Below are 16,357 nucleotides of genomic sequence, written 5' to 3'. Positions count from 1 at the left end.
AGAAACAGTTCTGATGTTTATTATTTAATTGCACGGTCACACTGTCATGTTATCTAACTGGATACATGGAAAGTATATATCATCAAATATACTCTGTAACAGTGTAACCCCATGTACACAGCAAATGGAATGCCAGCTTTCGAGAAGAGATTTAGAGAAATGTTGTGATAGGACAATTAAGTTTTAAAGGGGATGTGGGTCTCAATATTTTGAGTTTTCTTGCCCAGTATTGGAGAATTATTGTCCAGGCAACACTTTCTTTAGTGCTATATACAAGTGTAAAACTGTCAGCATCATTAAGTAGTGGTGTGTCCAGGTTGGTAATGTAAAGTTTTGTGGAACTGTAGTGGAATACTTAAAATCTAGAACTGCGGTCCTCAAACTACTCTTAAGAATCACATAGGATGTGTGGTTTTTTGTTTTGGGGTTGATTTGTTTTTGTTTTTGTTTTTAATCCATAAGCATCCCCTTGGTGCTTGTTGAAGCTGTAGATTCCTTGTGCCCTGAGCGCTGACCTTGACTTAGTAATCTGGACTCGCTGCTCTATCACTCAGGTGCTCATGCTTTGAGGCCAGGTGCTGCTTCTCAAACTTTAAAGTGCTTGCACATGGCATTTGCGTCTTGGTGAAAGGCAGACTGACGTTCAGTAGGTCTAAGGTAGCGCCAAAGGCTTTTAAGTCTGACGCATTTCCAGGCGACGCTTTAAAAACTCCGCCTTTGCCATTCAACGTCCCATGGGTATCTTTGCATTTCCGTCTATACCTAGCTTGCTGTCTTTGCTTTTGACCGTGTCCCTTGAGCTAGGTTTTAAGCACCTTCAAACCTTTCTGTTTCCTCTAATTTTAAATACTTGCCTACCTTGCTTATCTTGTCCCTTTATTTATTTTTCTTCACGTGTATAGATGCGCACCAGCTGCGTCCTGAAGTGCGGTCAGCTCTAACACAAGCTCCGTATCTCAGAACCACGGCCAGGCACTCCCGCTCCGGGGACCGCGGGGCCATGGAGCTCTCCGACAGTGACCGCCCGGTCAGCTTCGGCTCCACGTCGTCCTCGGCCTCCTCCCGGGACAGCCATGGTTCCTTCGGCAGCAGAATGACCTTAGTTTCAAGCAGCCACCTGGGCTTGTTTCCTCAGGATAAGGAAGCAGGGGCCATAAAACTGGAGCTGATGCCAGCCAGGCCGTTTTCCAGCAGCGAGCTGCAGACGGACGGTGCGGCCGGGCCTCAGAGCACAGACGAGGGCGGCGAGCGGCAGCCCCGGGCACAGCGCAGAGTGGAAGCCAACGCGGCGTCCAAAACGGGGGCCGAAGCGGCCACCAGCCCCAAGCTGCTCTACGTGGACCGGGTTGTGCAGGAAATTCTGGAGACCGAACGGACTTACGTGCAAGATTTAAAGAGCATCGTAGAGGTAAGATGCACTGTGAGCGGGGGTTTAAAGTTTGTCCCGCAGGATCAGTAGCCTTAAGGAAAGGGCTTGCAACGAAGGGCTTCTTAGGAAGCCCGCCCGGTGTCTCCTGAGAGGCTCAGATGGTGTGAACGTTTAAACAGAGCATCGTTTAAGAGGGAGCACTAGGGCAATTATCACTGGGTCAAGATCCTCAGTGTTTGCATTCGTGCATTGATTACGTGTTGGGAGCAAGCATGATGATATCAGTGCCTGGTGTGTTGTGTTAGTGACTCCTGCCCCAAAGATCTGTGAGTCTCTGGCAGACAGACAGACAGGATGCAAGCTTCCTGACTTGCAGGTGTCAGTGGTGTGTTGACTGAGCGCCTTGGGTCATCTTCAGCTTAATCACAGTTGTCTCCTAGTGTCTGGAGCTTCCAAAGCTACCAACGCCTGTGTCTCATCTCCAGAGAGGGATTTCTGGGTTTGGGGTGTGGCCTGGGGGGGGGGGGTGGTGTGTGTGTGTGGAAGATCCCCAGGTGATTCTTCTGTGCAAACAAGCGTGGGAATTACTGTTTGATGCTCTTTTCTGTGTTGCTTGCTGTTTAGGGGAAGGTGGTGAAAGAGAAAGAAGAACCCTGGACTTGGTCTTGGGTGTTTACCTTTTACTTTGATAGTAAACCAATTCACATAAATTATTTGACTCTCTGCAAACTGAACTTAGTTCAGGTACCAGATCCAAGACTCTGGAAATGCAGTTATTAATTTGTTATGATTATTGTTTCCCTGTATTATTTCTTCTTTAATTTTTATTTTGTGCTGGAGTATAGTTGACTTATCCAGTTATTAATTTGACTTTGATTATAGTTAGGTTTTTAAGGATAAAATGATGATTATTAGAACAGTTCAGATGCTAATTTGTTCTCAATTTATGATATTATATTTCAAGTTGATACATTATGAAGCTATACTCCCTATGCTGCCTGGTACTATCCCAGGTTCTTTCATGTGTTTGTGCCCATTTCCTGTTTTAGATTTTTAATTTAAAATGTATTTCAGAATAAACTGGTGGGATATTTGCTGATGAGGGCTTTCTCCACCAAACTCTTATAACTTTAGGGGGAAAAAAATTCTAGGACACAATTGTGTTTTCAGTTCCACAAATGATCAAACCAGACAGTCTTCTAAAAATAGTTATGACATAACTTCCCAGTAAAAATAGAAAAAAAAAATCAATTGATGCTCAACCAAAACAATATGTGATACCAAATGTAGAGTAAACCAGGCCAATTGTTTCTTGAATTTCAACAATGATGTCATTTGTACTTGAGGAGAAATACCTGTGAAACTGCCAAAATTTGTGAAACCTCTCAGGAAATTTATGGTTGTCAAAGCTTTCTTTGGCCTTTTTTCTTTGTTTCTTTCTTGGAAACTTTACCACTTCATCGAAACTCGCCATACTGACAGAGAAACCTTTAGTGTCTGAGCTGGAATTCTATGAACACTTGTTTTTTTCTGAGGCCAGTTAACAAACTTCAGGTGAGAAAAAATACAATAAGAGATCTATGAAAGAAATAGGTTAAAACAGAACTTTTTACATTAAAAATTTTTATTTTCTAACAAAGTTTCAGCAGAAGTTTTATTCTAAGCTGTCCAAATATTCTTGTCTTTTTTTTTTTTTTTCTTATCAATGAATTAGCCATGTTTTGCACTATGGGTTGGTGGACTTTTGCTATAAAGGGCCAGATGGTAACTCTTTTAGGCTTTCTGGGCCCTAAACTGTCAATCCTAACTGTTGACTCTGCCACTGTAGCCCAAGAGCAGCCCCAGACTCTATGTCAGTGAAAGGGTGTAGAAGTTCAAGAAAACTTTAGGGCTGTGTTTGACCCAAGGACCATGGTTTGCCAAACCCTGTATTTGCCTATAAATCTGTGCTTGCATTTCATCAACTGTGAAATGAGACTAATAAGTGATACCTGCCTTAAAGGGTTGTTGTTATGATAATTAGATAATATATGAAAAGCTCATACAACAGTGCCTGGCACGTGGTAAGAAATTAATAAGTGGAAACACTTATCATCATCTCAGGCCTCTTCTGAATTTGCTGGCACCATTTATAGCTATCTTCTGAAGTCATTTAGCTTCTTCAGCTATTATCTGAAGTCTTTTTACAAAAATAGACAGATTTAGTAAAACACTACAGTAGAAATTTCATTAGGAAAAAGTAACTTTTAAGTGGGTGATTCCAACATTATTATTTTGAAGGCAGTTGGATTATTTATAAACAACCCAGGGAAAATCTAAGGTGACACATAATTAGGGAGAAGAAAGATGAAGAAGGGTGTTGGAAAGGAGGGTGGTTGGAAGAAAACGCCCCAAATAGAGAGGGAAGCACCTGGACAGGAAGAAGATGCTGCTTTGTTCAGGAAGTCTCTGGAATGCTTTTGAGTCACTTCCCCTCCCCACCTAGAAAAGTGCAGAATCTCTTCAGATCACGATTGGTCCCTGCAGCCTCTTCTTCACACAGTTTTGTATGTGACCACCTCTGTTTCTGAAGATCACAATTTTCACAGGATGGTAGACTCGTTTTATGTAGTTCTTTCCTTTATGGAGGCTTCCCAGGTGGCACCAGTGGTAAAACTCCACCTGCCAATGCAGGAGACTCAAGAAACATGAGTTCAATCCCTGGGTCAGGAAGATCTCTTGGAGTAGGATATGGCAACCCATTCCAGTATTCTTGCCTGGAAAATTCCATAGACAGAGGAGCCTGGCAGGATACAGTCCATGGGGTCACAAAGAGTCAGACACGACTGAGCATGCACCCCTCCTTTATGGAGTATAACCAATTATTTCCCACCTTGCAGCAACTTTACCCAATAAGGACTGTTATGAGTATTCTTTTAAAACACAAGATGTCAACTCCTTTAAAAATCTGTTTTCCTTAACCCGTTTCTAATCTGGTTTTTAAATTCTGTAGCTGATTTCTTTAGTATCTTCGATTATTCAAGTGTGGAGTTAAATGGGGGAAATGCTACTTAGTAACAACCTACCATCATAAGTTCTCACCACACTAAGAGAGTTTGTTAGTTGCCTTTCTAAGTAAGATTCATTTCTGAAGAAAACCATGGAATTGTTTATAGAGATAACTGGGAAGTTGTTTTTCGCTTACACAGTAGCATAGTTTCAAACTGTCTGAGTGGCTGCATGATAATCTCTCAGTCGTGTCCAACTCTTTGCAACCCCGTGGACTAGAGCCTGCCAGGCTCCCCTCTCCATGGAATTCTCCAGGCAAGAATGCTGGAGTGGGTTGCCATTTCCTTTTCCAGGGTTCAGAGTGTCTGGACTCTGCTTTATTGAGTTCCCACTAACGAATGGCCTTCAGTAGTCATTCTTGGTTTTATTAATTTCCCTTTGTTACATTTTATCTGTAGTGTATCTTAGCCATACATATCCTCACCACTCAGGTGTATATTTTGTCCTTAGAATTTATAAACAGACATTTCTGTGAAAGTTCATTGATATATACACTGATTTAAAAGATGTTAACACAGTATGCCTTAGTAGCTCAATGTGATGCCACATAGTATCCGAGCAGCTTATTTCTGAGAAGAGATCCCTGCTAACACATGATCTGGGGAATAGGATCCTCAGATGTTGGTGATAATGCAGAGAAGGATATACATCTTTCACTACATAAAGACACTGTATTAAAATCTTCCCAAATATATTGGATTTTTTTTCCTTTCCCATGCCATTTAGGAATTAAAAAATGAATTCTGAAAATTTAACTGAGAAATGTTATTGTTCTTATTGCTTCTGGTCTTGATCGCAGGCCCTTTTCTCTGTCCCCTCCATTCCCTCTCCAGGGCAACTCCCTCCTCTGCTCCTTTGCCTGACATCCTAGTCATTTGCTTTTGTGCACTTGACATTTTAGAGAGAGGTGAGGTCTTGACTGTCGACCATACTGAGAGAAACAAGAGAGCTGTTATTTCCATTTCTATATATGGCTCCTACTAGCATTCACAGATAAAATGAGATAATAAGTATAGTTTTAAAAGTTAAAAGTAAAATCGCCAGTGATAAAATTTGTGGAGAGAGAGAAATTCATAGCTAGAAAGTAGGAAATAAGGGTTTCTTTCATGTTTAATAGGATCTTAGATTGACTGACCAGAGATTCTCATGGGTAGAGGGGGTTTCTTTAATCTTTCTAAATGATCTATAAAAGAGCCTTTGACAGCCTCATGAGACTTGGCCCTGGATATAGTTCATGGCCTGTTTTAACCTTTTAGGAAGGGTTTTAAATAGTTCATAACATTATCTAATACTGTGCAATTATATCCCTAGTACAAAATAGGATCTTTGAAATATAAGAAATGCTAAGCTAAATGATATTTTGGGATGTTGAGGACATGTGCATTTAGTGAGGGGAAAATGGGTAAAATATTAAAAGTAACATGTGAGTTAATTTTTTTCTATCATATTCTAGAAAGCTAAAATCCTTTTACAAGCACCTTTATCCATACAGTGTGCTAAAAAGCTAAGACGTGATTATTATAGCCTTACTGAGTAAAATTTAAAGAACCAAAGCTTTAAGCAATCCTTGCTGAAAGCATGCAGCTTTCTTCAAAAGCTGTAGCTGCACAAGGATTAGGCTGTTGATCTCCAACCTCCAGCTCTTATATTTCTTGATCAGCATGAACTCTTTGTTTATCGTGTAATAGTACAGACAGTTGGAGAAGGAAATGGCAACCCACTCCAGTATTCTTGCCTAGAGAATCCCGTGGACAGGGGAGCCTGGTGGGCTGCTGTCTACGGGGTCGCGTGGAGTCAGACACGACTGAAGCAACTTAGCATGCATGCATGCATTGGAGAAGGAAATGGCAACCCACTCCAGTTTCTTGCCTGGAGAATCCCAGGGACAGAGGAGCCTGGTGGGCTGCCATCTATGGGGTCACACGGAGTCAGACACAACTAAGTGACTTAGCAGCGGCAGTACAGACAATGTTAGGGTAAGGTGGACAAGAGAGGGATGCTTTTCACCTACTCAGTGACATGAAACACATTGGATACAATTCTGCCAGTTGCCATAGCTTAGAGAAGAGGCTGCCCTTTGCACCAGAGGTATCCACTAGCTGGAAGGCGAATTGTGTTACACTTGGGAAGTGAGCCTCTCCCAGAACTGTGCAGAGTGAATGAAGGAACCCAGGAAGTCTGTGCTGTGACTCCACTATGGACCCTGCCTAAAGACTTAGCTCTTAGGCTGGTGAGGTGACTCAGACTTGGATAACGTGAAATCTGAGTGGATTTTTGTCCTGTACCACCTCTCAAAGACAGCACTGTCGAGCTTGGAGCTGTTTTCTCTTGAAGCCCGGTTTGATTCGGCTGGAGAGAGATGATTTGGTGTGGAAAGGTCAGTTCATGTCTCTGTCTCCATTGGCCATGAAAGGATAGCTTTACATGGGTGTTCCCCGGACCAGCCACAGCTGCTTAGGATACTTGACAAGAAGAGAAAAGTTTTGAACCAAGGGAGGAGGCTGATGAGATGTCATTGCTTTTATTGTCTTTTTATTTGCACATGTCCTCACTCAGTACTTTCCCTCCAGTTTAAATAACATTTATTAAACTGACACTTTTTATGAGGTTCCTTCAGACTAACATTTCTTGAATACTGAGGGAATTATGTGTTCAGTGCTAGAGTGTAGGACTTGGCAGGGATTGTTTTTAACGAAGGCTTGTTACATGGGTGGATTTAATAAAGTGCTTACACTGTAGTACTTGGCACATTTTAATGTACTTTTTCTTTTACATGGCATTTGAGCACTTTTATTTGAATGTGTCTCTTTATTTTTCCTTCCAGGGATTTTTCTCATGTTGGGTGAATGAGATCTTTCCTAAAACCATTTGAGGGCTATGGTATTTTTGAAGCAAACCTGTTAAGTAGTTTCAGGCTTGTGTATTGGGTTGGCCAAGAAGTTTGTCTAGGTTTTTCTGTAACATAGGAAACCTGAGTGAACTTTTTGGCCAAGCCAATAGGAGTTGTTCGTCAAATAGCACATCTAACCACTGTACATGAGCCCCCTAAACTTCACTTTGACTCTTTGTTGCTGTTACGCCCACTCCTTCCTTGCATTACCCCGCTCTCACCTCCCGCCACCTTAACAATCCAGAAACTTGGAAGGTAAGAACACAGTGATTTTGAATAGTCATCTCCTCTACTGGTTGCAGCCTAATATGGGAGGGAGGGCAGGGGCCTGGTCTTTTACATCATTTGTCCATTCTGTTCATACCTTCTGATTAACTGCTAGTGAACATCAAAACTAGCTCAACGTGGGCAGCATTTAGTAAAAGCAACGTGAGTGGAGGTATGTAGGGTTGCTGTGCAAAGGTGGTTGTTGGCTGTTCACAAGAGTTCATGTATACTTAATAAATGATGTCAGTTTATTCCCTCCAAATGGTTCTAGCCAGCGTTTGAGTCAAAACCTAGAAAAATTTTTCAAAATAATTATATTGGTCAGATTCTCCTGGAAGCATGGTAGACAGAAACCTTAAACTTGATGACCACACCTACCACCTCAATGAATCCGAATAGCTGTAAACATACCCCTTGGCTATTACTTCTAAATTTTCTAGATATATACCTTAATAACAACAAAAACACTAAAAAATAACATTAACAGCAGCTAGTATTTGGGTGCTTACCAGATATCAGGCACTGAATTAAGCAGTTACAGCCTCACCCACAGCCCCACTGTGCGGGTACTATTATAATTTTCTTTTTTTGAGCACAAGAATATTGCATGTACAGAGAGTAAAGGAACTTGTCCAAGGTTTGTAAATGGTCAATGGTGAAACAGGAACTGGAATGTTAGGTTTCACTCCAAAGGCTTCATTTACTACTACATTGTTATTGCAAATCTCCCCTTAGAGTCCAGCAGAGAGCTCAAAGGTTTGGTCTTCTTCCTAAGCTCTCTGGAGCAGGGTGTTGCGACAGCAGCATGCTAGACATTCGGGACTGGATAGTTCTTGGCTATGGGGGATAGTCGTTCTTGGTTATGGGGGACAGTCGTTCCTGGTTATGGGGGATAGTCGTGTGTATTGTAGGATGTTAGCATCAAACCTGGCCTCCACTCACTAGATGTCAGTAGGACCACCACCATCCCCACTCATGACAACCAAAACTGTTTCTAGATATTGCCATATAACCCCCAAGGGACAAAATTCCTTTGGCTGAGAAACACTGTTTTAAAAATTTGGAAGGCATAGTGTATAAGCGTAAGTAAAGCCACAGTAACAAATAGGCCCCCCAATTTAGTCATGTAATACAACAGAAATTTCTCCTTTTACAGTCGTGTGTGTGTGTGTGTGTTCAGGTTAGTGGACGCCGTGTTATTCCATGCACCAGTTGATAGAAGGCAGGGGAAGAAGGGTTTTTGAGACAAGTGTAGGAATGACTCACCTCTTCTCTCATTCCACATCAAGCTATAAGTTTGGAGATACAGTCTAACTGTGTGCCCAAAGAAGGAAGGAAACATTTTTGTGAACAGCTGCATGTCTACCATGTATTATATTGGATTGGCAAAAAAAATTCACTCAAGTTTTTTCATCAGATGTTGTGGAAAAACCCAAATGAATTTTTTGGTCAACCCTGTATGTAACTGCAATATTCTCATTATGAAAACCTACAGTCTGCCTCCCACCACCATCACTAAAGGTAAAAATTTTAAAATACGTAAGGAAGAAAGCAGGAAAGATCTTGATGATTACTGCCAAGATTATAGTTAACTCTCTCTACTAAATAACCCTTTAGAATGTTTTAAATGGAATTCTTCATTTAGGACTTACAGACTAAGATGTACCTTCTGCTATTCCTCTCTCCCCTCTTACACATTTCCATCACCTCTACCTTCTCTTTCTCCCATTTTTTCTAACTCCCTCCCCTCTTTTGTTTTTGTAGTTTTTCCTATCCGTATGACCTGTCAATAGGGCCCTTTGGAATTTTTGAACACAGGTGGTACTATCGATATTTCAGTTTAAGAAGAGGGCTGCTGGGTCTAGCATAGTTCAAAGGCAGGAATGGTGCTTCTCTTGCTTGTCTTCTGGAAACATTTTGAGTAGACTGGAATCAATGAGAATAATGGACTAATGCCAGTAAACTCTGAACAGAATGATCATGCTTGGAAACATTAAGTTTATTGCCACACTGATAAAGTTTATAAGAAAATGGAATACCCTCCTTTTTACTGCCCTGGCTTTCTTTTAAACTCATTTCTGTCGTCACTCTGAGAAGCCAAAATGAGAATTGTGAACATTTAAAGAACAAGTAAGCAATGGGAAACCTAATGATTGAAATTGTTTTAAACCGTTTATACATACATGATAATCTGGGGCCTTGCACACTTGCATGCTCTAAATCAAGTGACATCCTTATGGATGGTTTCCATAAGAAAATGAAAGTGAAAGTCGCTCAGTCGTGTCCGACTCTTTGCGACCCCATGGACTATACAGTCCATGGAATTCTCCAGGCCAGAATACTGGAGTGGTAGCCTTTCCCTTCTCCAGGGGATCTTCCCAACCCAGGGATCGAACCCAGGTCTCCCGCATTGCAGGTGGATTCTTTACCAGCTGAGCCACAAGGGAAGCCTTGTATAAGTCAACTTTCATTTTTCCAGAGGTGAACATGGAGAAAGTAAATTTGTCATTGATAAATAGTGATCTATTTATGTCATCAACCTTTACCTGGAGTACGTTTTTCAAATTACTAAGAACTTTATACAATAGCATAATGAACATCAGTTGGTATAACAGTAATAATTATGGATTTGGTGATGTTCTCATTGTCTCCTTGAGAAATACTAAACCTCAGGTAATAGTCACCCTTGCGTGCCTGACATTCCTGACTTATGACTTACTTCTTTTTTTTTTTTTTTTTTTAGATTTTTTTTTGTGGCTTGCTTCTTGAAGCTTGGGTCTAGAATACTTCAGGTCAGGCTAAGGATTTCCAGGGTAGTGGAGGCCCTGAGTCCAGCTTTGTGGGACATTCTTACCAGGTTTCAAGAGTTCATGATCAAAAACAAAAAAGAGTTCATGATCTCAGAATAGATTATAGTTATTTAATATAGTTAAATATATTATCGTTTTTAGCTTCCATATCACATGTCTAAGACCCAAAAAAGAGAGTACAGTTGCTATAGAGAAAAAAACAATATGAATTTCAAGTGCCTATGATCAATTTTGCTATAATTTGACATATTCACTGAATTTGCAAAACCGTATGAAGGGAAAATAGATTCTAAGCGCAACACTCCGAACATCGGTGACACATTGAAAAAGAAACAAATGGAGGCAGCTTTATACGTGTTCAGTGGTTAAGAACTAAATACCTACTATAGCAAATATGATACTTCAACTTAAAAAAAAAAACAAAACATGAAATTTCTTGTGGGAGCCACCTGGAGAAAAAATTAAACAGAGAGAAAAAGAAGAAGGAGAGAAAAATTAAACAGAGAAGTTGTGTGCAGGGTTGTAGTCTGAGTTATTATAAAGTAGGGTTACCTGACATCAATGCGAAATTGACACTCCTGGCATGGATGTACTGTATGGCTTTAATAAGGTATGCAGGTGGACTGAGGTAGCTGGTAGGTGTTTGAGCTGTATGTGTGTGTGTATTTGTATTCCTCTGAGGCTCTCTGGAAGTGGCTATGCTTTTCTGTGTTCACCTGGTTTTTTTTGTTTGTTTTATTGTGAATGCAATCCTGCCTAAGCAAAATTCAGAAATTTGAATTAAGTTCAAGTTACTCCCTAGTATATTAATCATGTGGGAACAAATTCATGCTTTCAGAGCAAATGTTAAAGCAGAACTAACTGTTCATACCTCTTGAGTGTTATGACTTGTTACAAATAGGTCTCGCCTCTCCCCCGTCCCCTTTGTTCAGACCAGAAGATTAAAGAACACCATACCTGTTATCAAAAAACGTGATATTCCATCCCTAAAGCAATTTTTATTTCCGCCCTATGAGAAAAAATGGTTCAAAAGAATTTCAAGCTCTCTTAGCAATTTGAGAGCTTATATCTAAAATCTAACAAATAGATTTTTTTTAACCCTAATCTTGGACCAAAAAATATGATTATTTGAAAATGCAAATAGTCATGAATTTTTCAAAAATTTCTGTCACTGAAAAGATTTTCACAATTTGGGTCAAATACTCTTACACAAGTGATACCCCTTGCTGTCTTCTTGTTCAGTCACTCAGTCGTGTCCGACTCTTTGTGACCTCATGGACTGCAGCATGCCAGGCTTCTCTGTCCTTCACTGGCTCCTGGAATTTGCTCAAATTCATGTCCATTGAGTCAGTGATGCCATCCAACCATCTCGTCCTCTATTGTCCCCTTCTCCTCTTGCCTTCAATCTTTCCCAGCGTTAGGGTCTTTTCCAATGTCAGCTCTTTGCATCAGTTGCCAAAGTATTGGAGCTTCAGCATCAGTCCTTCCAGTGAATAGGCAGGGTTGATTTCCTTGAGGATTGAAACTTCTGTTACACCACGGAGATTTAAGGGGTAAATATTAGTGTGTTTATGCCATTAAAATTAGAATATTTTCCAACTACACATGCAGATTCAGAGTTAGACAATGTATTAAAGGAAAGGATAGACTGACTTACAGACATAACTGAGGACATTCATTTCTTTTGTGGGATTAAGCTCTTAGAGAAATACCTGCAACTAAAAAGTCCCTTCCCATTCTTCCAGCTTTTCTTTTAAGGCAACATTTTGATTTTTAATGAAAAGGTATTTCAAAAACTTCAGTTAATTCAGGTGATTGAGTAGCTATTATTACTCGTCTGCTGAAGAACTGCTAATATATTTCAAAGACTGCCTGTGGGCAAAATTCTATTGAAGATTTGCTAAAACAGGTTGTGTTCATTTGGGGGTAGAATTATGCTGCCTTTTGGGTGTATGCCATCTTGAATATGCAGTTATACTGAGTGGGTAGAAAATTATAGAATTCAAGAAATTGTGTTCTAAACAAACCAACCTTCAGTTGGGAGTAGTTTCCCATGACTGGAAGTTTCTTCCAAAGAAAGATGTTGCTTGCACCTTGTGAAACTAAACACATCAAAGAATCAACCCAGGTCATTTGAGAAGCCTGAAGCAAGTTGGTGTCAAAGCAACCTTGCTCTGTAACACCTAGAAAAGAGGTAGCTTGAGCTTATTATGCAGGGTTTGCCAGCCTACATAGTTTAGTAGTTAACTATTTTCTGATCACTTATGTTTTCAGTTTCTCCTCTGAGCACCAAGCCTACTCTGCCACTTAAGGCTGATAGCATTGTTGTCTACAGCAGTTCACATGGAATGTTTTATATCTTTTTAAACCTGGTCAAATATACATGACATGTATTAATTTTAACCATTTTAAGTATACAGTTCAGTTAGGCACACTGACATTGTTGTACACTGAACTACATAACCATTACCACTATCCGTCTTGAGAACGTCTGACTCTTTGAGATCCCATGGACTGTGGCCCTGTCCATGGGATATCCCAGGAAAGAATACTGGAGTGGGTTGCCATTTCCTCCTCCAGGGAATCTTCCCCACTGAGTTATCAAAGCCAGGTCTCTTCCATTGCAGGCAGATTCTTTACTGCTAATGACATGTATTATTTTAGCCATTTTAAGTGAATGATTCAGTGACATCAAACACACTGACATTTTTGTACATTGAACTGTATAACCATCACCATCATCCATCTTGAGAACTTGAGAACTTTTCTACCACCCCACATTGAAACTGTGCACTCATGAAGCAATAACTCTTCATGCCCTCTTCCCTCAAGCAATTCTTTTTTGTTTTTAAAAAATTATAGAATACACATAACATAAAATTTACTGTCTTAACCATTTTTAAAGGTACATTGCAGTGACATTAAGTACATTCACAGCATTGGGCAACCAGTCTCTAGAATTCTTTTCATCTTATGAAACTGAAACTGTTTCCCTGTTAAACAGTAACCTGCTGTTCAGCTGCTGATAACCACCATTCTACTGTCTGCTTCTATGAATTTGACTCCTCGGTACTTCACATGAGTGGAATCATACAGTACTTGTCCTTTTGTGATTGCTTTTCTCACTGAGCACAGTGTCTTCGGGGTTCATCCTTGTCATAGCACATGTCAGAATTTTCTTCCCTCTTAAGACTGAATAACATTCCAGTGTATGTCTATGTAACATTTTTGTTTCTCTGTTCATCTATTGGTGAATGCTTAGATTGCTCCAAATAGCACAGAAGTTTTGATTAAGTAGCAATCACACAGAGTTTTGAACTGGAAAATAACTCAAAAGTCTGTGGATTCTGAAAGGGTGAAGTGTTTTGGTTAGTTTTCTACTTCTAGCAGTCAGCATTGCCTTTGACACTTAAGGGGTCATTAGTAAGTATTTGCTGAATGAATTACCAAGTTCTACACAATCGTTCTTATTGATGAAGAAATGGAGATGCAGAGAACCAAGTGATTTCTCCAACTGCATGATCTTGAACAATTATTTAATTTCTGTAACCTTCAGTTTCTTCTTCTTAAAATGAGATGAGAGCTATTGTGTACCTCATAGAATGTTGTGAGGACAAAAGGAAGTAAGAAAGAAAGAAAGAAAAGAAAGTGAAGTTGCTCAGTCGTGTCCGACTTTTTGCGACCCATGGACTGTAGCCTACCAGGTTCCTCCGTCCATGGGATTTTCCAGGCAAGAATACTGGAGTGGGTTGCCATTTCCTTCTCCAGGAGATCTTCCCGACCCAGGGATTGAACCTGGGTCTCCTGCATTGTAGCCAGATGCTTTACCATCTGAGCCACCAGGGAAGTAATGCCTGTAAAAAGAAAAAAAAAGTCGCTCAGTCATGTCCGACTCTTTGCAACTAGTCCACGGAATCTCCAGACCAGAATACTGGAGTGGGTAGCCTGTTCCCTTCTCCAGGGGATCTTCCCAATCCAGGGATCGAACCCAGGTCTCCCACACAGCAGGCGGATTCTTTACCAGCTGAGCCACCAGGGAAGCCCAAGAATACTGGAGTGGGTAGCCTATCCCTTCTGCAGCAGATTTTCCCGACTCAGGGATCAAACCAGGATCACCTGCATTGCAGGTGGATTCTTTACCAACTGAGCTGTCGGGGAAGCCCAAAGTGCTTTCCTGGGTTCAGTGTCCGTAAAGTGCTTTCCATAGACCTGGCAGAGCATAAACTGTCAATAGCTGAAAGCTGGTCAGGCCCCGGACCCCGCAGCTAAGTACTGGCAGTGCCAAGACTGTATCCATTACATTTAGAAACAATTGGAAAAACACAGGCAGCATTTATTGGGTGCCCCTTACTGTGCCAAATAAGAACAGTTCTCATACATACTTGTGAATGAAAATTTCTGAAAACACGTTACTTTCACTACTCAGTTTTCTACATCTCAGTCACTGACGAGGATGAAATTGACATGGACACATGTGAAAGGCAGAGCTTGTCTCTCCTGCATCCAGTCACCACAGAGTGTAGAAAAAAATGAAGCAGTGGTACAGAGAGGAAGTGGGAACAATTAAGATTACTTCCTGAGCAATTTCTTGGGACATGTCTAAAGCAAACTGTGGAATTACCATTTTTTTCCCCTAGCACAGATATAGGTAGCTTTTTGAGGATGAGAAATTGTCTCCTGTAAAACAGGAGAGTTGGGGCTAGTACACATATGATAAGTGAAAGACCAGCTGATGCTCTTGGACCCCTTCTTGTCCAGTCCTATTCTGAAGTTGGAACTGGCTCGTGAAGTTCCAGGTCCTAGTTGGAAAGAAAGAAGGTAAAGTTACTGGTAAAGTGTGTAAATTTACTTAATACTCAAAACTATCTGGAATGTTTTAGGTACTAGTTTTGGCAAGAAAATCTAGTAGAATAGAATCCCCACTTCAAAGACAGGACAGAGTAAAACATCATTAAGATCCCTTATGAGAAACACACAATTAACTGGTCATCAGTGAGATTTATACCAAGGATAGTAAGCCCCCATAAACAGGTTCAAAGGGGCAGATAATAATAATATTATAATTTGAGCAATTAAAAACTATCACCTAAGAAATCTGGTTAGGAAGAGCAACTTAAAAGTAGGATTTTTTCAAAAGACATGATATATTTATACATATAACTGCTTCACTTTGCTGTCCAGCAAGAACTAACACAACACTGTCAAGCAACTATGCTCCAATAAAAAAAAAAATTTTTTTTAAAGATAGAAAAAAAAAAAAGTATTTTTCTAGGGACTTCCCTAGCAGTCCAGTGGTTAAAACTCTGTGCTTCCAATGCAGGGAGCATGGGTTCAATCCCATGGCCAAAAGATTTTTTTTTTAAAACGGGGTACACTCTGGATTAATGAAATCTGTCTGAAACTCAGTGACATCACTTTTTCTTAAAGCTCTGAATATCCCAATAAGCAATCAACATGGGCCCACTGTTTGAAAGGCAGTTTTTTCCTTTGTTATAAAGAGAATAATAGACATTGAAAGGTAACACAAATTACCCCACCCACCCCATCCCCTGTGATAAAATAATGAAAATGAAGAAAAGCTAAAATCTACTAGAACTGACTCTAAATCCTGACTCTGCCATCTCCCTTTGTGATCTTGGATAAGTTACTAAACTTTTCTAACTTTCAAGTTTTCACCTTAAAATGGGAATAATAGGAGTGTCACAAAATAAAACTATCCATGCAAAATGCTAGCACAGTGATAGGCATATAGTAAGCTCTCAAGTGAGAATAATGATTATTGTTCATCTATTTAGTATTATTTGGAAAGGCCAGTAATTTCTGGTACGTTAAAAGTATCATTGTATTGTTCTTGCTAATCTATGCTGAAGCTGAAGCTCCAATATTTTGGCCACCTGATGTGAAGAACCAACTCACTGGAAAAGACCCTGATTCTAGGAAAGACTGAAGGCAAAAAGAGAGGCAGGCAGCAGA

At 40.3% G+C, this 16,357-nt stretch overlaps 1 protein-coding gene across 2 annotated transcripts in view; it reads left to right on the top strand.

The window, feature by feature from the left end:
* The window catches only part of PLEKHG1 (pleckstrin homology and RhoGEF domain containing G1), a 239,557-nt gene that overhangs the window by 139,336 nt on the left and 83,864 nt on the right, over positions 1–16,357 (top strand). For both annotated transcript variants that reach the window (XM_070461602.1, XM_020895883.2), the window contains one exon: positions 903–1,408. In XM_070461602.1, the coding sequence (XP_070317703.1) occupies positions 1,001–1,408 (408 nt within the window). In that variant the 5' untranslated portion in view covers positions 903–1,000. The remainder of the gene's footprint in view (positions 1–902; positions 1,409–16,357) is intronic.

The sequence above is a fragment of the Odocoileus virginianus genome, chromosome 34 (genome assembly GCF_023699985.2).
Source record: "Odocoileus virginianus isolate 20LAN1187 ecotype Illinois chromosome 34, Ovbor_1.2, whole genome shotgun sequence".
Classification (NCBI taxonomy): domain Eukaryota; kingdom Metazoa; phylum Chordata; class Mammalia; order Artiodactyla; family Cervidae; genus Odocoileus; species Odocoileus virginianus.
The sequence above is the reverse complement of the archived record's forward strand: the minus strand, read 5'-3'. Positions and strand labels throughout refer to the sequence as shown.